This window comes from Heterodontus francisci, chromosome 25, assembly GCF_036365525.1.
Source record: "Heterodontus francisci isolate sHetFra1 chromosome 25, sHetFra1.hap1, whole genome shotgun sequence".
NCBI lineage: Eukaryota > Metazoa > Chordata > Chondrichthyes > Heterodontiformes > Heterodontidae > Heterodontus > Heterodontus francisci.
The window spans coordinates 65,262,246-65,288,057 of record NC_090395.1 but is presented as its reverse complement, the minus strand read 5'-3'; the positions used below and the strand labels follow the sequence as shown (position 1 = coordinate 65,288,057).

At 44.8% G+C, this 25,812-nt stretch overlaps 1 protein-coding gene across 2 annotated transcripts; it reads left to right on the top strand.

Annotated features, from left to right (window-relative positions):
* The first annotated feature begins 339 nt into the window (after window positions 1-339).
* On the top strand, window positions 340-24,711 carry LOC137383949 (CMRF35-like molecule 7). 2 transcript variants are annotated; one of them, XM_068057383.1, is made up of 8 exons: window positions 340-454; window positions 964-1,104; window positions 5,088-5,411; window positions 6,740-6,848; window positions 12,211-12,288; window positions 17,385-17,500; window positions 20,371-20,423; window positions 22,335-24,711. In XM_068057383.1, exons 2-8 carry the CDS (start codon window positions 1,062-1,064, stop codon window positions 22,503-22,505), a joined length of 894 nt encoding a protein of 297 aa, XP_067913484.1. In that variant the 5' UTR covers window positions 340-454; window positions 964-1,061; the 3' UTR covers window positions 22,506-24,711. The 2 variants fall into 2 exon arrangements, with proteins under 2 accessions (XP_067913484.1, XP_067913486.1); XM_068057385.1 differs by lacking the exon at window positions 12,211-12,288.
* The last annotated feature ends 1,101 nt before the right edge of the window (window positions 24,712-25,812 follow it).

The following is a 25,812-nucleotide window of genomic DNA, read 5'->3' as shown; positions in this document are numbered from 1 at the left end:
ACCATAATGGTCATAGGACAAATTGGTTACTTTCCACATTCATCTTTGACGTCATATATAATTACCAGTTTGATATCAAGCTACCAAGCTATACAGCTTTTCCAGATGATAAGGGTCAAAGGTGTGAAGACATTTGCTCTCACACTGCACAACCAGTGATGTTCTCACAAGATATGCTATTTAGAAGTACACATCGAGAGAGGGAGCAGAGCGACTTTGTTCATTTAAGGCATGCACTCAGATATTGGCCTAAAACCTCGATAATGCTAAGTACATTTTCGGGTGCAAATTTAAGCCTCCAATATAACGGACAGGTGGTACAAAAGGATATTGCAGCTACTGAAAGGATGCAGAGGAGAGCAACCAGAATGACTGAGTGAATGGAGGGATGGAAGGATTGAATTATGAGGAGCAATTATATAAATTAGCCATCTTCTCACTGGAAAAGAGAAGGGTGAGAAATGTATCATTACTGCTTTTAGGATTATAAACTTTTCTAATTGCTTCATTCACCAGTGTTCTTGTTAATCAGAATACACATCATAGCTTGTTTAAGTCCTGCACATAAATACTTCGAGAAAATTAAATTCTTCAAAGAAATTTGGGGGAAAGTTACAACTTCCTCAGTGGCCATTTTTCTGTTGTCATGGTGATAGAATCAGCGGAGAATATTTTCTTTTTATAAATGTTGTGAGTAAGCTTGTAGAAGTATGAATGTGTAATAAGAGTATAAAACAGTATTGTATGTGAATACTGTGTATTAGAGGTTGCATAAATATGCGTGAAAAAGAGATTTCATGAATTTACTGCTAAGTCTCTGAATGTAATGGGGGTAAGTGTCTCAAACCACTTAAAATAAGACCCCAGTCCTTTATTCTGGGTGGGGAGCATGGGTTCAGCGTTTGCACTTGGCCCCAGACCTCGTCCTTATTGTGAAAGAGGAAATGGTTTATTTGACTACAGGATGAATGAGGAAGTGACCTACAAAAACCAACCGACTCAAAGAAAGCAAAGCTCAGATGTCTGAGCACGGTTAATTCACCTGCTAGAAACAGTCCAGAATGATGGAATTAATTGCTCTTTTGATTCTTATGTCTGCATCAAGTAAGTCTCTTTTTTAAAATCCTGTTCCTTAATGTTATGAAAAAGCACTTTTGTCATCAGAGCTGGTGAAGACCAGAAACTTCTACTTACTCTGTCGCCCGTAATTCTGTTGTGGTGAGCGAAAGGTGAACCACACTTGGTCTTATCAGTTCATTTTTATGATATTCATCTGCTTCTCCTGTATCTTCAATCACCTTTTCTTCTTTCTGTGCTTTCCTGTTGCAGCTCTGTCCTTCCTGAAACTCTAGCTCCTTATCAATGGCAGGAATCTAACTGCATTTCCTTTTTATTTAGAACACTAAGTTAACGATGCGACATAATGCAACTTGTTAAAATGATCCAAGGCGCTTCACATAGAGTTCCTTCTGAAGACTGCATAGAAAAATGGTGAACCTCGAACACATTTGTCTCTTAGAAGACAAACTGTGTGAAATACTAATGTTTAGAACTGAAGTAGATTTGGAGAAAGAAAAACACAATCTGTGACTTCAATTCAGCAAAAATGAATTGCATCAGAACAGAAATTGAATGGGTGCCTCAAGTGTTTCTTCATATTGTGTTTTACCCAACCTCTGAAACTCAAATAAATCATTTTTTTTTAAAACCATTTGTCAGGTGACTTATGAGTTTACTAGGAATTATTTGACCATATTTCTCAGTACCAGCTCAGAGCTGATAGACCTGTGGCTTTTCATGGTGAGCTCTACAACCAGCCCCTCGATAACTATTTCCCAAATGCTCTGTTGTGAACCAATCTGCACAGCTCACATCCTTATTTTGCAATGCTGTGTGTGTGTTAACATACCAACAGTGTCACAAAGAAACTATCTTAATCTTCCTGTCCTCATACTACATTTCTCATTGCTATGCTGCATGAAAAGAGGAACAATTTTCATGTCATGTCTACCTCAAGAGTGCCCATACAGTGGGTGCTCTCAGCCTGGCTCTGCCAGCTTTCTGGCTCCTGTGAAGTCCTCGGAGGGTGGGGTTTGGGTAGTTTAGCAGCTCATTATTGGATATGTTAAATATTGGTACAGCGTCCCATTAAACCTGCTGCTGTGTTGGATATCAGACCCCCACAGAAATTAGGTCCCTCTACTTGCACCCAATTCACGTAGGGTTCCATCCAGAATTCTTTTCCTCTCCAAAGTCCTTGAAGGTGTTGTCGCCTCCCAAATCCATTTCCCATCTTTCCTGGAATTCCATGTTTGAATCCTTCCTGTCAGGTTTCAAGGGATACGGGGAGAAAACAGGAACAGGTTACTGAGTTTGGATGATCAGCCATGATTACAATGAATGGTGGAGCAGGCTCGACAGGCCGAATGGCCTACTCCTGCTCCTATTTTCCCATGTTTCTATGTTTCCACCCTTGCCACAGTACCGAAACAGTTCTTATCAAAGTCACAAATGACATCCTATGTGACTACGACAGACCCCATGCACCTATCATCCCTGTGCTTGCTGACCGACACTGGCTCCCTGTCAAGCAACACTTGATTTTAAAATTCTCATCCTTGTTTTCAAATCCCTCCCTGGCCTCACCCCTCCCTATCTCTGTAATCATATCCAGCCACACAATCCTCCGAGATATCAGTGCTCCTCTAATTCTGGCCTCTTGAACAAACCTGATTTTAATTGCTCCACAATTGGTGGCTGCAGCTTCAGTTGCCGAGGCCCAAAGCTCTGGAAAACCCTCCCTGCACCTCTCTGCCTCTCTACTTTGCTTGCCTCCTTTAAGACACTCCTTAAAACCTACCTCTTTGACCAAACTTTTGGTCAACTGACTTAATATCTCCTTATGTGTGTCGGTATCTTATTTTGCTTTATAATGCTCCTGTGAAGCACCTTGGACGTTTTATTGTGTTAAATGCGCTGTATAAATGCAAATTATTGTGGTTAAACAATATTTGAATCAGCAACTTCACAAAATACTTCAAAGACAACAATTTGTAATATGAACAAGAACTGCATCTTCAGTAAGACAATTGAAGATTTACACCACGTGAATTGCTCAGAAAAGAGACAATCTTTCCTTGAAGACAATCACTTAGAAGAACATTTCAGGCAACATACTTTGCCCATCTTCTGGAGAAAAGACTGAATCTGTCGAAAAGGTGGGTTTTTTGGTGATGGAGGATGGGCGGGATCTTGCTGATGATTGGTCAGGCTGAGTGTCTCTGTGATTGGTGGGTACATGTGATTGTTCTTGCTGATGATTGGTTGGCTATTGTATTCTGTGATTGGTCAGTATTAGCTATTGTTCTTGCTCCTGATTGGTCAGCAAATATATCCTGTAGTAAGTCAGTGCATGCTAATATTCCTGATGTGTTTTCCTTTTAAATTCATTTCTTGGGATATGGGTTTTGCTGGCAGTGCCAGCATTTGATGCCCACCCCTAATTGCCCTTGAGACGGTGGTAGTGAGCTGCCATCTTGAACCACTGCAATCCATCTGGTGCAGCTGCACCCACAGTGCCATTAAGAAGCGAGTTCCAGGATTTTGACCCAGCAACATTGACGGAACAGCGATATATTTCCAAGTCAGGTTACTGTGTGGCTTACAGCGGAACTTGCAGGTGGTGGTGTTCCCATGCATCTGCTGCCATTGGTCCTACTAGCTGATAGAGGTTGCACATTTGGAAGGTGCTGTTGAAGGAGGCGTGGTGAGTTGCTGCAGTGCATCTTGTAGATGGTACACACTGCTGCCACTGTGCGTTACTGTGAATGCTCAGGGTGGTGAATACTTTGCCAATTATGTGGGCTGCTTCATCCTGATGTCACTGATGAGTAGGCCGCTGTGTGTGGGGACAATATGGTGTTGATAGATCTCCAGGACCTCCCTGTTGTATCTAATATGCCGGTACGTGATGGATGAGATGAGTGACATCTGGCTACCCCTACTCATGCATCATATCACCACTGCTCTGCAGCCAATGTTCAACCAACTTCAACACATACAAACCCCCAACACACTCAAGATCCACCACACAGCAAGAATATTCACATGTACTAACCTACCAGAGGATAGATTAGCTGACCAATCAGGAGCAACAATACCATATACTGACAAATCACAGAATGCAATAGCCAATCATTCAGCAGCAAGAATAAAAGCATCTACTGACTTATCACAGGCAAGCTGAGCCTGATCAATCATCCACAAGATCCCTCCCACACTCCCATCCTCCATCACATATCAACCCACCACTTCCATAAATCTAGTCTTTTTCTCCAGAAGACAGACAGAGTATATTGCCCGAACTGTCTGGTCCTAACAGTTCGTGCAAGAAAATAAAAGCAAAATACTGCAGATGCTGAAAATCTGATTTATAAACAGAAAGTCCTGGAAATACTCAGCAGGTCAGGCAGCATCTGTGGAGAGAGAAACAGAGTTAACGTTTCAGGTCTGTACCCTTTCATCGAGGGATATGGAGCCAAGGCGGGTGAGTGGCCCACACCTGTTCCAAATGTTTCACTGTTTCGATGATCAGAAAAAGCAGTTTAGGCCCAGATAACTCAACTGTAAAAAGTGAAATAAAATAACTGGGCTTAGAAATGGGCAGACTGAGAGAAACTGTCAGAAAGAATGAAAGAAATTGTTTTTCTGAAAGATTTTTAGTTTGTCTTAATAGCGATGATCTGTGTAAATGAAGAATATAAATCAACAATGATGACAGGAATGATTTTGTCAGAATGCAGTGATTGTGGGGAATCTGGCTCCACAACCAGCTCACAACAGGAAATCACAGGACTCCATATTGAGGAAAATCAGGATCAAAACCAGAGTATATGCAATAATTTCAGTAACAGTGCTGGTGACATGAGAATCAGCAGAAAGAATTTGATATTAAAAATGGGATTCGATCTGTAATTACAATGAAGATTGCCATAACAACAGGAATAGCGGTGTTTATTTGGTTAAATACTGTTTTTGTTGATCCTGCCAGAGTTGTTAATAATCTTTCATCATTAATATGCCAACAGGTTCATTTCAATTAACTGGACCCGAGAAGGTTCATGGTGAATTGGGAGGATCAGTCACTGTGGACTGTCAGTATGATCGGAATTACAAGGACCATGTTAAACAATGGTGTAAAGGTTATTATTACTTATCTTGTGAGGTGGTGGTTTCTACTGATAAACCAAAAAAAGGAAGATTCTCACTGACTGATAACAAAACACAAAGGATATTTTCAGTAACCATGGATAACCTCATGAAGAATGATGAAGGATATTATTGGTGTGTGATAGAAATGCCAACACTTGTACAAAATATCAAGATGTCTGTAAAATTAGAAGTTTCTGAAGGTAAGATGACTAATGTATTTCTATTTTGTTTATTCTGTCCAAATTGAAACATTTGAAACCAGAAATTCTCTCCAGTTTGCTCTGACAGTAACCCTGTGCTAATCCCAGGGGCATGTTCATTTGCACCTAAGGGGTGGACGCCCATTTACTGGGGTACCCGGCTCATGGGGACACTGGATTTCCAGAGCAAGATCCTTCCACTCCGTCAGGAAGGAGGGAAGAGAAACAGACTGGAAAAACATGTTCCGACTGAAAGGATTTGTCTGGCAATTGTTCTGTTCACAGCCGGAATTTTCTCATCGAAAGGGTTGTCCTGTCGCCAGGGCCGAAAGCAAGACCTGAACCCACGTGGGTGAGCAGAGGGACACTGGGTGGCATTTTAGCAGCAGTGGGCAATTAAGAGGCTGCGGCCGTCATTGCTGTCCAATTGAGGATGGGGGCCGCCTCGCCAAGCTGCCAGCCCAATCAGAGGGCCGATAGCTCAGCAGTCTCAGCAGCACCACCGATAGAAGTGGCCACTGCTGAGGATGCAGGAAGGAGGAGAGGGAACCTCCATCCCGAGGCACCCTCAAAGGCAAGATAGGTTTTGTTTTACCAAGCTGGGTTCAGGCACACAGACCCGGTCGTAGGGCTGCACCCTCCAGCGGTGGCAACATAGACTTGGGGGCGCCAGGGATCCCTCATGGACCAGGGAGTGGCCGTACAGGAGGACCCCCACCCCGGGAAGGCTGCCAGAATGGGAAGTGGCCTTTAATTGAGCAACTAATTGGTTTAATTGGCCGTCCGCCTCTGCTCAGCGGGTGGCAGCACCATTGAGCTTCCCGTCACTGGTAATATTCCGTGGCAGCGAGGAAACATGGACTCCCCTCCTGACACCTTTCGGCTGCCGTCTTCTGCAGCCTCCCACCTCCCAGCCTGTCTCCAGTGGGCTGGTAAAATACAACCCGTTGTTATCGTGTCACTTCCCCAATGCCAATCGATCGCTCTGTGATCAGAACCTCTGCCAACTCACACAGGAGGAGGGAAACCAGCACCAGATATTCAGCTAGTAGCCACCAAGCTGAAATTCACTAGCCATGTATATTGTTGTCGGTGTCTCTGATTTCATCCTTTTATGCCACAGTCCAGTGCTGCTAATTCAGTCAAATTCTTCCCTAAAAAAGCAGGAATGATCTGATCATTTGAATTAAGCAACACAAACAATACAAAATGGGAAATTCCTTTTAAAAATGATTGATTAGATCATTATATGACTCAATTAAGAGGAGTAAACTGTATATGAAAAGTGCTTTTCGGGATAAAATGATCAGCAAGTTCATCTGTTATAGGCCCAGTACTGAGGACAACAATGGGCCCAACCACCAAGGTGACAGAAACTACTGAGGCTTCTGTTACTACAGCTCTCACCACTGCTTTTCACAGAACTGGAACAACCAGGTTAGTCTCTAAAAAGTTGAATTCAATATTGTGTCATAAGTATGAAAGTAATCTTCAACTAACTGAGTCCTTTTTAAAATGCTGAACTGGAGGGACAAATACATTATACAGATTCCAGACCCTTTGTAATCTGTGGTGAAACTTACAATTGATTCTATTCTTTTTAGCTTTGGCACTAAAGCAGATTTCAAGGGTTTCTGATAAAACCCACCTTTTCTTTACAGAGATTAACTAAATTAGACTGATAGAATTCATGTTTTTCTCCTTTCTTTTCCACACTGCTATGTTGAGATGTCCTACTCATAACCTTTATATTTCCCTGGGCTGATCTTCCTCTTCTGGTACCGTCGAAGAGCAAATATTCCAGAGCCCACGGGAAGTGGGCTTTACTTCACCAACATGTTCAGCGTTCCAATTTTTTCTGGGGCCCTAGCAGTAGGTGTTGAAAAGTTCAGAAAATGGGAAGACAGGAGTCGGTTTGCGTAAAATCAATCCCAGTCTCTTACAGCAATATTGGGCTGTATTTTAAGGGGCCGTTTGAGGGGAACAGAGGTGAGGGGGGGGCATAAAATAGGGACAGGAGGCATCAGACAGGAAGTTCGACATCGTGACATCCCTTCTGGATTTTACTGTTGGCAATCAACATGGAGGGCGGACGTCATACATCCACAAGGCGGGAAGGCAATTAAGGTACATGAGAGCCCAATACACAGCAATATTGTTCTCCATTGTGCATTTATCTGATGATGGATGGAAATCACAGGGCTTCCGGGCCTCGACTGGTGAAAGGAGGTGACAAGGATACAGGAGCTCAGTGTTGGCGTCACTGGGATGAAGTGATTTATGACTTTAATCCCTAATAGGGACTAAACCAAATCAGGAGTACATCCCTTTGAATCTCCTTTAATCAAGTTCAAACCAGACAAATTCTCAGAGACACTTATTTGGCTCCAAAGAATTGTACTAGTTTTCACTCAAATAAAGAAAACCAACAGAGAATATTACCATCTTTCAGATAGCCGTAATTATTAAAATAAGCTAAGTCATAAATATCCCAGATATTATAAGGGTCTGAGAATTCTCTTCAATACATATCTCTCCACTTAAAGAGATACAGAAAGGGGGTTCTTTGTGGTTGTATACAGAATGCTACGTGAGATGATTTATTGACTTTTATAGATTTATTAAAGAATTTAACATGCAATACACTTCAGTGGATAAGTATATAACAATATCAAATATGACTAAAAGATGTAACACATAATCTTATTTCTAACATAGAATCCAAAAGTTTAACCTTACTAATGTTACAGCAAAAATATCTTAGAATATCCAGAATATCCATAAAAATGTAAAGTAAACTTTTTACCTTAAATGTCCCTTCATTGCGTAGCGTTGTTTGAGGATTCAACACTTCTAAATTTGGCTTCAAAAACCTCTCATGTTTATACTGTTTCTGAAGTGTCATCTGACTTTTAGCATAGATGTGACCTTCCTGTCTTCCTTTTAAAATCCGTATCTTTAATTAGCATTTCCACTTAATGAACTTCCTTTGCTGTTGAAGATGTGAGCATTTATCTGGTCAAAATGTTTATAATTGTGTTTACTTAACCTTTCTTATTCCTGTGACTACATTCCATTTATTGTTTCATTATCTATAATTGCCCTTTCCATGGCACCTCAAAGCAACCTCTGGAGCCAACCTGTCTGCACAAACCCACAAACCAATTAAGTCTGTTGCTACCTCTTACTGACAGGATATTTCAATGTGTGTGTTTATCTTCCAAGGTCCTGACAACAGAGACACAAATGGATTTCCCAACTTGTTTCTGCTTCATAACAGTGACCTTGACATTTTCTAACTCTACCTTCTTAAAGGGGAATGGCAGTGAATTCTAAAAACTGACCATCCATTCAATCTCTAACTCTAAAAGGCATAATACACTATTTCCAAATTCTACTTAATTCAGACTTTTATACCGATCACAAGGAAGCAATCAGGTGAGGCAGCATTGCTTGGTAGTGAAGGCTGAGGGGGCCAAGGTGCCAGCACTGCAGGAAGCCATACGAGTGTACCATATGGGCAGTGCCACATCATCGGAGGTCACAAGTAAGGGGATGAGAGGGTGGGGGAGGGGGTCCATCTACCTTGAAGGTCTTGTACTTAGGGAGAAGCAAACTCTCATGGGCCTCATTCACCCTGGCTTTGAGACCCTGGCTTTGAGACCACTACTGAGGAGGAGGAGCAGCAGAAAGGGAGGGAGGCGCATGAACTGGGAGGGGCATACCACAGTCTGGGGGTACACAGGAGGTCCTCCCTCGGGCTCTGGAGTTTGTAGAAGGATACAGAGGGCACACCAGCTCCTTTCTGCAGGCAGAAGAAGCTACCCTTCAGAGAGGGTATACCGGCCGAGACTCAACTACCTGCAGATGTCCAAGAGGCAGTGTTTTTGAAGACTCTGTCTCTCCAGGGAGGCCATCAATGCTCTGTGTGCCATGATGCAGGATGATCTGAGCCCGATGGGACTTGGTGGGCACCTGATGTCTTTGGCACTGAAGGTCACCGTAGCACTGAACATCTACGCCACTGCATCATTCCGGGGATCTACTGGAGATACGTGTGGAATCTCCCAGTCCGCGGCATATCGCTGCATAAGGAAGGTCACTAATGCCATATTCAGGAAGGCTGGCGACGATGTGTGCTTCCGCAACGATCCAAACAGGCTATAGGATTCAGGGCCATCGCTGGATTCCCCCAGGTGCAGTGGGTCATCAAAGCATGAATGTGACCATCAAGGCTTCCACTGACCAGCCTGCTCCCTTCATTAATGGGAAGGGCTTCCACTCACTCAATGAACACATGGAGTGTAACCACCTCAAACAGATCTTGCAGGTGTGTGCACAACTCCCAGGAAGCAGCCATGATGCCTACAGACTAAGAGTCAATCACAGGTGCCCAACCTTTTCCATGCCCCACATCCCTTCAGGGATAGGTCCTTGGAGACCAGGCCTGTCCACTGAGAACATGGCTACTGATGCCTGAGAGGAATCTACACACAGATGCAGAGGAGAGGTACACTTGCAATGGGTTAACCTGAGCAACCATTGAGCAGGCCATTGGTGCCGAGATCAATGCCGTGGAGCCCTTCAGTATGCCCTGGCGAGGGTTATGCATAATGCGGTGGTTTGCTGTGCATTGCACAACCTGGCACTACTGAGGGGCGGAGGCATTGACTAGTGAGGATATCGTGGAATGTGATGCCTCCTCTGATGACAAGGATGGGGAGGAGGATGTTGCCCAAGCAGTGCCAGATAAACGGTCCCAGGCAGAGCAGAAAACGTGCCATGAGATACGCGTAAGGGAGGCATGAGACGCCCTTATATTCACATTTCCTTTGAGCCTTACCACCTTCTAGAACCACAACAATAAAGCCTTACCTTTAAACAGCCCTGTTGTCCCGTTTCCTTCCGCACTGCAGCACCCAGGTGCACTTCACATAGTGACAAAGCCAAAGGATGAGCACTCGGGGCTTGGTCCCTCAATACCAGCTCCTTGGGAGGAAGGGTTTAAATGAGTTCCCAAAGGACATCACAGAAAGTGAGTGAACATCATTTCTTTATTCAGCGTCACACCAAATGCACAACTACCCACCTCAACTGCATCTTCACCCATGATCCCCGAAGTGCATTTTGATGCTCTTTTTAATTCTTTTCTGGGTTCTCCAATGTGGCTCTGCCCCCTGCACTGGCAGCTGAGGCTGAGGCAGAGGCTGGTAGCTGGCCTTACTGCCTCCTGGCTTGGGATGACCTATGTGGTCGTCCTCTGACTATCTCAACCTGGGGGGCCCAAGAACACTCAGTGCCTCCTGCAGCTCAGTCGATGCTCACTCACCGTCTTGGATCGGTGCCCCTGCCTCACAATCTGGCGCTGGCATCACTAGCAGAGGGGCTTTGGAGCTACTGCTCACACCAGGAAAACCCTGAGAGGAGACCCTTGATTCAGGAGGAAGCTGCTCTTCCACTTCCCCCTTTATAAAGGACGCTTGTAACTCCCTGCTGACCTGAGAGGGACATGTGTCTGGTGGAGACTTCAGGTGCCTCATCCCCCTCTCTCCTTGCAAACAATGCATAGAGCTCACAGACAAAGTGATGGTGTGCAGGTCTGCCTCTGAACCTTGCAATGGAGGGAGCCAGTCATGTGATTGGCAGAGAGAGTGCAGCACCCAGGGCCTGGATAGGCTTCTCCATCGTCCACTGTTGCCTCACCTGTTGGTGGGAATGATGTGATGGTGCACCTCTGAGGCTCCCTTCTCCTTCTCTGAGATGGCCGGCTGTCCCCCAGCTCTGGTCTGGTCACCTTGTGCCCAGCCTGTTCCATGGCTTCCTCCTACATCAGGGCGAGGACATGGAGATAAGGGAGTTCAGCGCTGGCATGTTCCTTCCTATTGGGGCTGTCTTCTCCTGCAGACAGAAAAGTGAACAAAATTAGTCTCCCAGTGGCAAAAAGCCCCATACCTCTGATGGTGATAGTCCAGTGGGCCATGATGGGAGCACACATACACCTCCAACATGCGGCCCCTACCGAGGGACTGTGTAGGATTTAACAATGACTGACGTGCGCCCCTAATCGAGATGCAGCCCAGCCACAGGCAACAGGTCCTGCTGCCTTTCCCCAATCAACATGACTGGGTGGCCACTGCCTTTCCACCAAACGCTCCCTCTCAGTTTAGACACATGCAATGCCCAAAGGGTCCAAAGTGTTTGCAGTTAGCCTGGATGAGGTCATTGCCCCAATTCCTGCACTGGAGCCATGCCCTGGGGGTGACTCCACGGCTGCTGACTTCCTCCATAATCTCTGTCCAGGCTTGCTTGGTCAGGTGGGCAGGTCTCCTCCTCTTGTCCCTGAGACAGAGGACCTCCCGCCTTTTCCTTGCAGCCTGGAGGAGATCCTGCAGGGAGGCATCGCTAATCCGTGGGGCCACCCAGGGTCTTCCTTCAGCCATGGCCAGTGCAGGCTCGCAATCAGCACCTTGTTTATTATGCAGCATAGGCAGCAGACAATGTCCGAGGAACAGAGGGCACTCGGGAAGGCTTTCTTTCCATCCAGGAGTGAGTGCAGGGCTGGCAACCCTTTATTTCTGGTGCCAGCACGTGCCGTTGTGAGAGATGATGGCAGCATTGGTGTCCCTTTCCCACCTCAGGTCCTTGATTGCAGTGGGCCCTCCCACCCCATCCTTAATTGGCTGGCTGCTGCATGATCACGGTCACCCGGCTGTATTTCACTAAAGGGGCGACAGCACGACCTCCGGTGCTGCCGCAAAGAGCCGCGTTGTCAATTTAAAATTCTTCCCGTTGTCTCCAGGTCAATAATAGGCCCAACCACCTGGACAACAGGAACTACTGAAGCTCTCACCACTTTTCACAGCACTGGAACAAACAGGTTAGTGTCTGAAAAGTTGAAATCAATATTCTGCATCGTTACCATATTTCTGTAAATAACTCAGAGTTTCCAGGGATCACTGATCGGGAAATTCCCAACCTCTCCATTCTGGGTGGGAAGAGTGTCAGGTTTGGAGGTGGGGAGAGTGTATAATCGGGCGAGTTGGTGGCAGGTGGGGATCCCACCACCTACCCGCCTCCACCCAAATTAAGTCCGGGGCAGGAAGGCCTGTGAACCGACTTCCCACCCTGCCACCAATTGAGGCCCTTAAGTGGACAATTAATTCCCAAACAAGGGCCTCATCCCACCATTGCTGATATTCGCCCAGCGGCAGGCGGTCCTGTCGTCGCATCGGGAGCATGCCTTCCAATCCTGTGTGGGTTGCCTTCCAGTTCCTGGGGACCAGGGGCTCCTTTGTTAAAGGAACTTAGTGCCTGAACAGGGGACCCAGCATTGGGAAGGTGGTCGGGACTCCGCTGACAGCCACGTCTTGCCCTTGCTGCCGATCCCCCGCTCCCTGGCGAAACTCTTCGTCCTGACTTACCTGTGGCTTGGTTCCAGTGCCTTCAGTGAGTGCTCTACTGGCAGCATCTACCACCTCCACAATGGCCCTGTTCAGTTAAAGAGAGGCCACCACCCAAACCAGTGGCAAGAGGAGGCTACCGAATGAGACAGACTACAGCAGCTGCTCCTGATTGGACGAGGAATGGCCAGAATGACGGCACCTGCAAAAGAAGAGGGAGAACTCAAAGAAGCTGGAAGATAAAGCCCCCAGCTCCGGGGCACTGGAAGCTGTGATGGGCCCAGCGCGCCCCAAATCCAAGATCATCTTCCGGTCCAGAGTCCGCTCTGTTGAGCGGGATGAGATGTGCTTGCGTTTCTTCTTCCAAAAGGTACACAGTGAGAGCTCTGTGATCAGCAGCCTGAAGGAAGAGGATGTCACAGTTACGTCATCGCAGTCCGACATACTAAGGATCAACAAATCCTTTTCTGCTGGGCTGTATGACGTGAAGCTCACGGACAGCACGGCCTCCCAGTCCTTCCGGTCATCTATCAGGGAGGTCTTGGATGACAGCATGTGGGAGGGGCTGGACAAACTGTTAACTATGGATGAGCTGACAAACGCCATCAGTACTTTCGAGACGAGTAAAACTCCCAGAAGTGACAGCTTACCGGTTGAGTTGTATTCAGCTCTGTAGGACTGGATCGGCCCAGACCTGCTGGAAGTATACAAGAGTATGCTTCAGGCCGGCAGCATGTCAGAATCCACGAGGAAAGACATCATCACCCTCAACTACAAGCGAAAGGGGGAGAGGGCGGAAATCAGAAATTGGCGGCCCATCTCACTGCTTAATGTTGACTACAAGATTTTGTCCAAAGTCATCGCCAGTCGGGTCAAGTCTGCTCTGGAGTTGGTAATTCACCCTGACCAGACCTGTACTGTACCCGGCAGGAAGATCTCTGATAGTCTCGCGCTACTCAGGGATACGATCATCTATATACGGGACAGGAGAGTGCACACCTGACTCATCAGCTTGGACCAGGAGGGGACTTTTGACAGGATATCACACACATACATGATGTACCTGCTCTCCAAAATGGGGTTTGGGGAGGGAATCTGCAATTGGATCAAACTGTTCTATACAAACATCAGTAGCGCATTCTCAATCAATGGCTGGGAATCAGAAAGTTTCCCGATCAATTCTGGAGTCAGACAGGGCTGTCCTCTCTCCCCTGTCTTGTTTATTTGCTGTATCGAACCTTTTGCTGAGTCCATTAGGAAGGATACGGGCATAAGAGGGGTGACAATCCAGGCAGCGGAGGCACTCAGGTAAAGCCTCCCTGTACATGGACGACGTCGCCGTCTTCTGTTCTGATCCGCTGTCCGTTCACAGACTGATGAGCATCTGCAACCAGTTTGAACTGGCCTTGGGAGCCAAAGTTAACCACGGCAAGAGTGAGGCCATGTTCTTTGGGAACTGGGCTGACCGTTCCTTTGTCCCCTTCACCGTCAGGTCAGACTACCTTAAGGTGCTGAGGATATAGTGCGGAACGCCTGGGATGTGCACCAAAACCTGGAAGGAGCGAGTAGCCAGGGTACACCATAAACTGAGCATGTGGGAGCAGCGATCTCTCTCCATTGTGGGTAGGAACCTGGTCATCAGGTGCGAGGCGCTCACGTTGTTGCTGTATGTGGCGCAGATCTGGCCCACACCCCACTCCTGCGCCATGGCGGTCACCCGAGCCTTCTTCCGCTTTATCTGGAGATGCAAAATGGACGGGGTCCGGAGGGACATGATGTTCAAACCTCTGGAAAATGTACCCGACGCCGCCCTCATCCTGATGACCACCTTCGTGTGTGGCTGCATCAAGCTGTGCTTAGAGCCCCAGTACGCAAACACCAAGTGTCACTACATGCTATCTGTTCTATCTGTCCCTGGTGTTGCGAAGGATGGGTCTGGTCACATTGCCACGGAATGCTCCATCCAGTTGGACTGTGATGTACCACCTATCCTTCGTGGGAAAGTTTCTGCGAAAAAATGCCTTTGACCACCAATCCATCAGGCAGTGGTCTGCACGGAATGTCAAGACCCTATGGGAAAAGGAGATGGTAGATCCTGTCGCATGGTTCCCCTAGCAGACTGCCAAAACAATTTGGCGGAATGCCTCATCACCAGAACTTGCAAACAAGCACCAAGACATAGCTTGGCTGGCGATGAGAAGGGCCCTCCCCGTCAGATCCTTCCTGCATGCCCGAAGTCTCACCCCCTCCGCAAACTGCCCTCGAGGTGGCTGTGGTGGGGAAGAGACTGTTGTCCACCTCCTTCTGGAATGTGCCTTTGCAAAGCAGGTGTGGAAAGAGATTCAGTGGTTTTTGTCGAGGTTCATCCCAAGCAGCTCCATAACACAGGAGTCTGTATTCTACGGGCTGTTCCCAGGGACGCACACCGAGATAAACATCAACTGTTGCTGGAGAACCATCAATTCAGTGAAAGACGCTCTTTGGTCTGTCTGAAACTTGCCGGTCTTCCAGCGCAAAGAGTTGTCCACACCCAAGTGTTGCAGCCTGGCACATTCCAAGGTCCAGGACTACATGCTGAGGGATGCACTAAAGCTTGGAGCAGCTGCTGCAAAGGCTCAATGGGGAAAGAGCACTAAGTAAGGTCTTCCCACCAATGTGAACCAAGGGGCTGGACCCATGGGAAACCCCTCGGGTTGTATACACTAGATATGGGTTTGCTGTAAAATGTACGTGGCATGTAAAATGGAATGGAAGGGTTGTGAGGCAACTCACTCCTGTATTGAAGAAAACTGATTTCCTTTGCACTTTCTGGAATGTCAACTTGGTGCTGTTTTGAACTGTTTTGTAATGTATTTTTTACAAATTTTTATGAATAAAGTATATTTTTGGGAATAAAAGATGCTCACCTGATTAGCCGACAGCTCTCAGCGAGTGGGACTTCTGTCACCGGGGTCCTCAATCCTAGGGGAAGGCCGACCGCTATCCACTTAAATGCCTAATTGGCATGTAATCTGGCGGGCCTTCCCCAAAGGAGGCAATGCGGGCCTCTCACCAGCACTTTATCGATGGTCGAGACCTCTGTCGCCAGATAAAATCCCCCCATTATGTGCAGCCAAGGCTAATAGGATTCTACACAAATCCTGAGGTAGAAAAACCATCCTTTATTCAAAAAGTCAAAAATAAAAACTTAGTTTGACATTGGCAGCAGACAGAAAACACCTGAACCTCAGCTCTAGGCTTACCACAATCTGTTTGGGATGTTGCTTCCTCAGAAACATCAAGGAGGTTTAATTCTCATCCTGTGGAGGGATGAATGCTGAACAGCACATGAGACGAGCAGCCTGCTCTCTTTTTGCTATGAGATCTGCGACATTCACACAAGTATGCACCACTCTTAACCCCACTAAGACGTCACAGTGGTACGTCCATAGTGAGTCTTAAATTAACAACCTTCTAACTCAGAGATGTTACCAACTGAGCCAAGACGTGCACTCGACTGTGACCATCTCAAAATCTAATTACTTGAATCCAGCCTATCAGTAAATTCACAAGCATTTAACCCATTTGTATTAAATTCCTACTTAACAGTTCATTCACTTTTGAAAAACCTCTGTTAATATAGCAGAGAAAGGAATTTAGTAGGAATATATTAAATGTTCACACACTAATTTATGCACAGCATGGGCTGGATTTAATGGACCCTGGAGATGGGCTAGGAGGCAGGGGGCCCTAGAATTGCAACAGGAGGCGAGGGAGAAGAGGGCCTGTCGCCTTCCTATCGCACCGCAATGAAGTCGGGGGCGGTATAGGCTGATGACGGCCTTCCCATCCAGAGGCCAAATGAGGCCCTTAAGAGCCGTATTATCATCCACTTAAGGACCTCTTCCCACCGCTGCTTGAATTAAGCCAGAGGTCAGGAGGGTCTCCACCACACGGGGAGGTTGCGCTTTAAAACAAGGCCTCCCTGCGAGCTTTGGAGGGGGCCCCTGGTGGAAAACAACCCACCTCGCACACCCTACACTCAATGACCACCCTCCCTCCCCCCATCACTGGGCCTGCCGGACTGGCCCTGGTGATCCCGCCTCACTTAGCTTGGGTCTGGGTCTCCAGCGCTGGGCCTGGTCCCGGGCCTCCTGTAGTACCGGCAGTGGCCACCGCTCCCAATGGCGCTGCCGGCCGTCTGATTGGCCAGCAGCTCTTAGGAGGTGGGATTCCTGTCTTTAAAGGGACGGGGATCCTGGCGCCAGGCTGTTAATTGCCCAAGCAACATTAAATAGAGCCAGGCGGGGGGTTCGGAATGGCAGGTTTCTCACCTTTTTAGACCAGCATTGGGAACCCTGCTGGCTCTACCAAATCCAGCCCTAGAATTCCAAGGCCATAGAGTCTTCTTAAATGTCAATAGAAAGAGTAGTTGCTTATTTCATTTAGAGTTACAGATATAACAATGTTAAAATGTATTTCTCATTTATGCTTTATCAGATTGAACCAGAATGAACAGGACTTGAGGGAAATGTGTAATTGTCTCAGCTCTCTCTCTGGCTCATGTTCCAGTTATCTCAATTGTATTTTGCAGAAAGGGAAGTGCATTTCCGTGGCAAGTCATTCTTTCAGTTGTCGTGGTGATCATCCTCCTACTGCTCATTGTTGCTGTAATTCTTTATTTAAAAGTAAAGCAGCAGAAGAAAAGTGGTATGTTCAATCCAGGACAAAATGTAAAAATCATGAGCGCCCGTATTTAAAATATCCATGAAGAAGCACTTACATTTATTTATATAATGCCTTTTATGACCTCAGAACATCCCTGAATCGCTTAACAGCCAATTAAATATTTGTAATATAGGAAACATCGCACCCAATTTGCACACAGCAAGATCCCACAAACAGCAATGAGATAAATGACCAGACCATCTGTTTTGGTGATGCGACTTGAGGGATAAATATTGGTTATGACACCGAACTCCCCTGTTCTTTGAAGTAGTGTCATTGGCTCTTTTTAAGCAGACGGCACCTTGATTTAATGTCTATTACAAAAAGAAAAAGTTTTCCAGCATTTTCTGATCATCTCATGCTTACATATGTGCAAAGAACTATTAAACTAGGGCTAGCTCACGTAAGAGAGATTTTTTTTAATGAAAAAGCAAATCGCAGCAGGGCAGGAACATACATCAAGAATTAAATTCAATATATCTGATGTGCTTTGAAACACAGTTTAATATTTGAAGATTTTGCAGTACATTGTTGGAACAAAAAAATCGTATGTGAAAACTAAGATCTTGCATATCGGGCCAGAACTGGTTGCACCCTGACTTACTTCTGCAATTCCCCATACAGTGAGTCAACAATTAAACTGGGAGCAGTGCAAAAAAGCGAAGATGCAAATTTGCTAGTAGGAGCCAGAATGAGCTTCATCAAAGTTGTTTTAAGGCATAGAAAGCTAAAGTCCAGTCTGTGTTGAATTAGCTGTCCCAATCAAGGTAATGCAATTGATCACAGAATCATAGAATGGTTGCAGCACAGAAGGAGGCCATTTGGCCCGTCATGTCTGTGACAGCTCTCTGCAAGAGTAACTCAGCCAAGCTCACTCCCCTGCCTTTCCCTGTAGCCCTGCATTTTTTTTTCTCTTCAGATAATTATCCAGTTCTCTTTTGAAGGCCTCGATTGAATTTGCCTCTATCGCACTCTCAGGTAGTGCATTCCAAATCGTAACAGCTCGACGCGTAAGGAAGTTTTTCCTCATGTCGCTGTCACTTCTTTTGCCTGTCACCTTAAATCAGTGTCCTCTGGTTCTGGATCCTGTGTCCAATGGAAGCAGTTTCTCCCTATCCACTCCATTCAGACCCCTCATGATTTTGAACACTTCTATCAAATCTCCTCTTAATCATCTCTTCCCCAAGAAGAACACACCTAGTTTTTCCAACCTATCAATGTAACTGAAGTTCCTCATCCCTGGAACCATTCTTATGAATATCTTCTGCACCCTAATCTATACTTGAGGATGGCTAGAGGGGTCAGATAGTGCTTGACTGTGTTGTCTTCAAAAATTGGATCGCCTGCCAATTATCATTGTGCAGGCCCACTCTCAAAGGATGGACACTTGGTCAAGGTATCAGGAGATGGTTGGTAGTGATTGAAATGAAGGCCAGCAAAAGTCAACATCTACAGAAGAAAAGGGGAAAGGGGGGAGAAAATTAGCAAAAGAAAAAGGTGCAAAAGGAGAAAAAAAGAATGGGGTATTCACACGGGAACACAATCAGGCTAATTCCAATAACATTACGCTCCTGGCTGTCGCCAGTGAGAAAACTATGTTTGTTTTACATCATTTTAACTCAAACATAGGCCTGGATTTTACAATCAGTGGTGAAGTGACAGCACTCGCTCCTGACCTCGAAGAAAACTGCCCACAAAGATCTGGCAATCTCTGTTGCACAGATTTCATCTTCCTGACATTAATTTCATTCTGGCACCAACTGTCTCCAGCATCTGGTAACAGTGATGTCATCAAACAGACTAAGCAGCCAATCAATTTGAAGATTTCTCACAGACAGCAAACCAGGAAATATGAAGCAGGTTTCTTTCATTCACTTATAATAATTTTACAGAAATGAAATAAAGATTCAGACATGCAAATGGGAATAAGGTAGAAGCTGAAATCTGTGGAATTTTTAGCAATAATGGAGAAATTTGACTTTCCACAAATACAAAATTGTTGTTTCAGAGCCAGAGAAGTTGATCAGCAGTAATTATAATTTATTCTACCGTAAAAATCTCAGTTACACCTCATTCAATAAGGCTTTAACTTTTACAAGCATTTTACAGCGAGACTAACAGCATAATAAGTGGAATTTAATGTCAAATCAGTGATTTCTAATTGATTTCCATCTGCAAGGACTCAACAGCGCACCCTGTGTAGGAATGGTGAATCACTGACAGCAACTTCTGGATTTACGTGTTTAACTGCGCATGTGCGTATAGCAGAAGTTGCTGTCATTTTCATGGAGCAATGACAGCGGATGCTGACAGTTTTAGCATCATTACAAGTGAAAGATCCAGGCCATTGTAAGGAGCTGATAACACTGTGGGGGGCGGAGGGGAGTTCCCTATGACTGTGCCTGGTTAGATTGGATTGCCTGCGCGCAGTTCAAGAAGGATTGGGTAAGCAAACTCATGGGCGTGCAGCAAGTCCCTACCCAATCCTCCTCTACATTGCTGTTCCCATGTAATCCAATACAAGATGCATAGTTTGAGGGTTTTGTAAGAGGTTTAGTAATGTCCTGAACAGTCTAATTTATGAATCAAGTTCTTTCGCAACGATTGGATTCTGTAATCCATTGGGACCTCCTGAGAATGTGACATGGAATTATATAAATACAAGTTATTACTTCTACCTTTCAGACAAATAAAATCTCTATAAAGCAAACAATAGGTTGGCTTCATGACGTTTTCCATAAAACACGTATCAAATATTGGTTAAATAAATAAAACCCAGCAGGAATTTTTGCATGCTTGATCTCAATAAATTTATTATAAAATGATGTTTTGATTATAATTTTACTTTACAGGCACAAATGAACAGAGCATTACTGCTGTGGAAAATCCTGCAGCAACATGCAAGGTAAGATGTTGCCATGTCAAACTCACAACAAATGCAGAGGTAATGGTAGGGCTGCGAAGAGGGCTGCCAACTCTGGCTGGATGCATCCTGGAAGTTTAATTACATGACATTCTGACCACATGGTACTTGATCATGTGGCCTCTGACCACATGATGTTCAATCGCGTGACATCTGCAAAAGTCCTTGCATTTACCTAAGAAAGGTTGGGTCACCTGTAGTTGCTCATGAGTTTGAACCAGTAGCTTTTGTGCAAAAATTTCTAAGCATCAGGAAGACATTCATGAGCAGGTGGAGAGGGGAAACATAGGGCAGGGAAGAGGAGAAATCAAAGGCAGGGCAGCGATTCGCAGAAGGGAAAACCAGATGAGAGGAACTTTTATTCCACCATTAACTAGAAGCGACACACTGGAATTGCACTGATAACTAATAGAGATAGTGGTAACATTCAGATTCCCTCATAAGTGAAAGTAATAGAATAACTCATTGATAGTCTACTAGCATTAATAGGTGTAGCACCACAATGTCCTACTCAAGACTAATTATAATCCTATAACTCACTGATAGTCGTGATAATAGGTCGTCTGCTCATTTTCCAATGCCTTACGGTCCTGCGCTTTCCTTTTCAGTTGCCTCCCAGTTCTTAACTTCCATGAGAAATTAGCAATATGTCTAGGAAAAAAGTACATGAGGTGGTTTTCCACTGCCTTCCTCATGTGTGCTTTAAAGGAAACACAAGTCCTCTTCCCAAAGAATCCTCCACCTGTATGCAGTTTTTGTCCCTCAAGCTATTCCACCATCACTGCCGAAATTTCGCTGGTTCTGCCATTTGCCATGGCTCGTATTCATGGGCATGGGACACTTATCTGGGCCTGGGGCGACTCGTAAAAGGGCAGGGATGACCACCCCCGAGGTCTCAAATGACCCAGCAACTTACTGATATTCACCCTGAAACCACAGCTAGAATTCTCCTGCACTGCAGCAGGTGCAGTCAGGCTCCCCAGTCGATGCCACTTTTAACAGGCCTGATCTCCCTCCCTATCCTCTTAAACTGTGGTTCGGTTTCCGGTTCCGTGTCAAGGTGACAACTCTGAATTGGAAACCTCAGTCAGAACGAATCTATACTCGTGCTTCATACATCAAAACTGGCTGGCACAGACTGACCTGAAGCAAACTAAGAGAACACACAAAGGGCAGCAGGCTCAGCGCTTGGGGCAGTTCCCATGGAATAGTCAAGGCATCTGGATTACCCAAAGTCTCCCAGAATGCAGCATATGGCAGTGCCCAAGCAATCCCTAAATTTTGGGGCCCCCTGCCGTCCAATGCCAGCAGAGACCCAGGACTGGCTGGTGTGCTGAAAATAACTGGGGGCCGTGGGCAAGCCAGAGTTCTAGGGACAGGAGAGATGGATGACATGAGAATTAGGTGGCGTGAGTCGAAGGTGTGAGAGCTGGAAACCATCATTGTTTGGGTAGAGGGGCCAGAGTCTAGGGAAACAAGAGAGATGTGGGTGCAAGAGTCAGGGGGCACAAAGGTCGGGGGTCTGAGGTTCTTAGCTAACTGTAAAACAATTTGGGACATCCTAAGATCGTGAAAGACACTACATTATGCAAGTTCTTTCTTCCTTTACTTTCTGACTTACCTCAGCTTCTCTTCCATTCCTTTCCACCTTGATGATGTTCTCCATTCTGGATCGTGGTCCTTCATTCACATTTCTCAACCTTAAAAAAAAAAATACAGAATAATCGCCCACAGAAATGAATAAGAGAAACTTGAGCTTCTGTAAATATAAAAGATTGGCACAGTAGACAATAACACATAACATTTACGGCTTTTATATTTATTGGTTATGATAAAACCTGAGTTTGGTTAACGTTGTGACGTATTGTGCTGACGGTTTTCCATTTGTCTCAGTTTTCGAAGGAAGATGAAGGAGTGACATACGCCACTGTGAAGAAGGTACCCAGAGTTGATTTGGAAAGCACTTACATTAATGTTCAGGATCTTAAAGCCCAAAAAACAGCTAATAGCCAAGGTGCCTCGGAAACTGTAGAATATTCTACAGTTCTTTTCAGATCCGAATGAAACAACCCAAAAAAAGTATCATGTGAGTGTTTTTCCAGACAACTTTAGCAATGTGCCTTGAACATGGCTTCAAAAGAACAACCTTTCGTTATAGTCTCAAGAAGACTGTCCATGTGAACTTAGATAAGCTTTTTATTGAGCAATTACAGCCTTGGCCATGAACATAGGTTTGACTCTTTGAAGAGTCATTGTTTTTCTAGCTTTTGAAATATGTGTCATTATCATTTGAAAGAAACATATCTTGTGGGCATCAAGCATGCAATAAGGCAGAAACATGTGCATGTCCTCTCACTAAATAATCTGACGTTGATATCTCTATTATTGTGGCTGTGCTGTTAGCACTTTCAGCTCTGAGCCTGTAGGTTGTGAATACCTTGGGGTATCTTGCCACATTAGGGTGCTATACGACTGCAAGCTTTTGATATTTTTCAGGGCCATTCCCCAGGATTTGAACACCTAATCTAGTCAGACATTGCAACTCAATACAGAGGGATTGCTGCATTGTCAAAAATTCTATCTATCAGTTGAGACGTTGAACTGAATCCACGTTCTGCTCAGGTGGCCTTTAAATTTGAAAACAGATCAGGGATTTTATGGGGCTATTCGTGGCATGGATGTCTCCACAGTGAGTGGTTCATTCTTACACTGAGCCATCATGGCTTGTCGAGAAATAACTTTAAATTTGCAAAACAGCAATTTAAAAATACATGAGGGATACAGCTTGTCTAACAAACCTGCATTCTTCCATTTCACAAATGGGTTAATTCTGCAGCCTGTTATGACCGTTGAGGCCATTAACTTTAAAACAAGACATATGCACTCCCCAGATTGAGTAAAAGATTACATAAGATTTCACATTTTAAAAACTTTACTGTAATAACTAAACTAAAAATCAACATTAACTAAACAGTACTTAGTAGGGAGCTAATACACTAAATTACAACAAAAGTTATTCCCTTTAGTTTATTAACACGCTCAACACCCCAACACCACATTTATACGGTACACGGTGTTCTCATTGAAATGGTATCCTTGCAGTTAAAAGTCTCAAATTCCTCCCAGTTGCAATGTGCTGGATCTCCCAGTCCTTCTTACAGGCAAAGTGCTCTTCACTTACTTCTTCCGAGCACGTTCGACTGGACTGTCATTAATAAAGCAATCTCGTGACCCCGTTGGTCTTTTCTCCTCCGCAAAACTTGAGCCTTTGAACCGCATTCAAATCTTAGCAGCCATTTTTCTGTATTGATGATCTAAGGGAAACTGTTTTCTCAGAAACAGCCACTGCTCCCTTCCTCCCTCCCTTCAGGCTATTCAGCAACTATTGGTCTTTGTTTCTTCCTTTACAGTCTTGAGACTTAGGAAAGCTTCTTGAATATATCCAGATCGAAAGTCAAGAGTTGTTTGCCTTTTACAATTCTCAGAGACCATAAGTCTGACCATAGCAAAACCAGTTGGGCCTTCCTTTGTTTCCAGGTGTTAAAAATTGCACTTGAATTTGCATTTTAGAGTCCCTGGCTCCCTGTTTACCAGCTGAGTCTGTAAGAGTGAAACCCATTGTCCTTTAGGTGTTACAACTTTGCACCTTGCTTGCAAAAGGATATTTGATCTGGGTTCCTTGTTTTCATGGTAACCAAGACCCCTGGCTTGACTCTGAGCAGAATTGGTATGAGGTCACATGTCTCCTCTGCATTTTACACTGCATTAAAGATCACCGTTTTTAAAACATAAACATACTACAGAGTCCAGTGTTCATAACAAGCCTCATCCTAATCCCAGTTCTTCAAATGAGGGAAGCTCCCCTCTGGCCCAGAAGGAATATAAAATGACTCTTTTATATTAATAGTTTCAGTTACCTCCCTTACAAATATTCACCTTGACTTTTGATTTTGTTTGAAGTCTGTTTGGTCATGTCAGTTAAAAGGCTGTAGATATTCTGACTCTAATGACTGCTTTCATTTCCTTGTGCTTTTGTTAAATGTGATACATGAAGCAAACAAAAAGGTGTGAAGAACAGGAAATGTGTGCAAGCATACTGTTTTATTCTACTATAGACTGTAACTTTGTCAATTGTTGGTAATGATTTGACTATGCCTGTTTTGTTATATATATATATATATATATCTGCATGTATAATGGCATATGTAGAGCTTCTGAACTGAAATAAATAAAAAAACAGTGACTGAAACCAAATATACAAGATATACAGCACTGATACACAAATAGTCATCTAATTTCATGCATATCATAATGGGAGCTATTCCCTTAGCACCACAAATTCACTTTAAAATTGGCTCTTCTGTAATGTTAGATGAACAATTCACCCATTTCTCAGTGAATTTATATATTTGACATTTCCATAGAGTATGCTCTATGTACAGACTAAGAAAGACTTGCATTTCCATAGCACCTTTCATCACTTCAGGACGTCCCAAGGTGCTTTATACCAAACGAAGTACTTTTGAAGTGTAGTTACTGTTGCAATGTAAAAGAGTCAGTACTGAAATGAAATGATAGGGAAATGTGATGATTGATTACTTATCCCTTTATCCTTCGAGACTTGTGTTTAAGCATTACAGCACACGTACACGGGACCCGACTTGGGATTTTATTTGTTGCCATTCCTTTTTGTGTTGTAGAAAGAAAGAAAAAAACAAATTTATTTGCATTTAAATAGTACCCTTCATCTCCTCAGTCTGTCCCAAAGCACCTTACAGCCAATGAAGTATTTCTGAAGTGTAGTCACTGTTGTTACGTAGGAAAGAGTGGCTCCCAATTTGCACACAGCAAACAGTAATGAGATAGAGGAACGGATACTTTGATTTGGTACTGTTGATTAAGGGTTAGATGATGGCCAAGCCACCTGGCAAACCCTCCTGCTGTTCTTTCAATAGTATTATGGGGTTTGAACGTTCATGAGAGGGCGACTAAGCCTAGGTTTAACATCTCATAAAAAGACTTTACTGCACTTTCACGCTGACCAAGGATGAAGGAAGATCGTGGTATTTCAAAAACTGTTCAATAAATTCATTCGAACATGTCTTTATACACTATACATTATTCCTTGGGCTGAGACAACTTCTGCTAAGACCCTGCCAATAGCACTCTGAAACAATCTGACAAGATATGCATAGCAAGAGTGCAGGAGAATCACATTGAAAAACTCTGCCTCTCATCTGCTGGGAAAGTGTATGCCATGCAGTCAGTAGAGCCAATTTTACACACCCATCGACGTCATGGATCGTGGCAGGGGAGGGCCGGAAAATGTCTCCGGGAAAGGCCCACCACGGACCTCGCGACTAGAAGGCTT

Bases quoted from the DNA above. Each gene is read 5' to 3' on its own strand.
- LOC137383949 (XM_068057383.1), top strand. From the start codon at position 1,062: ATGATGGAATTAATTGCTCTTTTGATTCTTATGTCTGCATCAA. The intron at 6,849-12,210 runs GTTAGTCTCTAA...CGTTGTCTCCAG, and splicing joins CACAGAACTGGAACAACCAG to GTCAATAATAGGCCCAACCA. The intron at 17,501-20,370 runs GTATGTTCAATC...TTTACTTTACAG, and splicing joins AAAGCAGCAGAAGAAAAGTG to GCACAAATGAACAGAGCATT.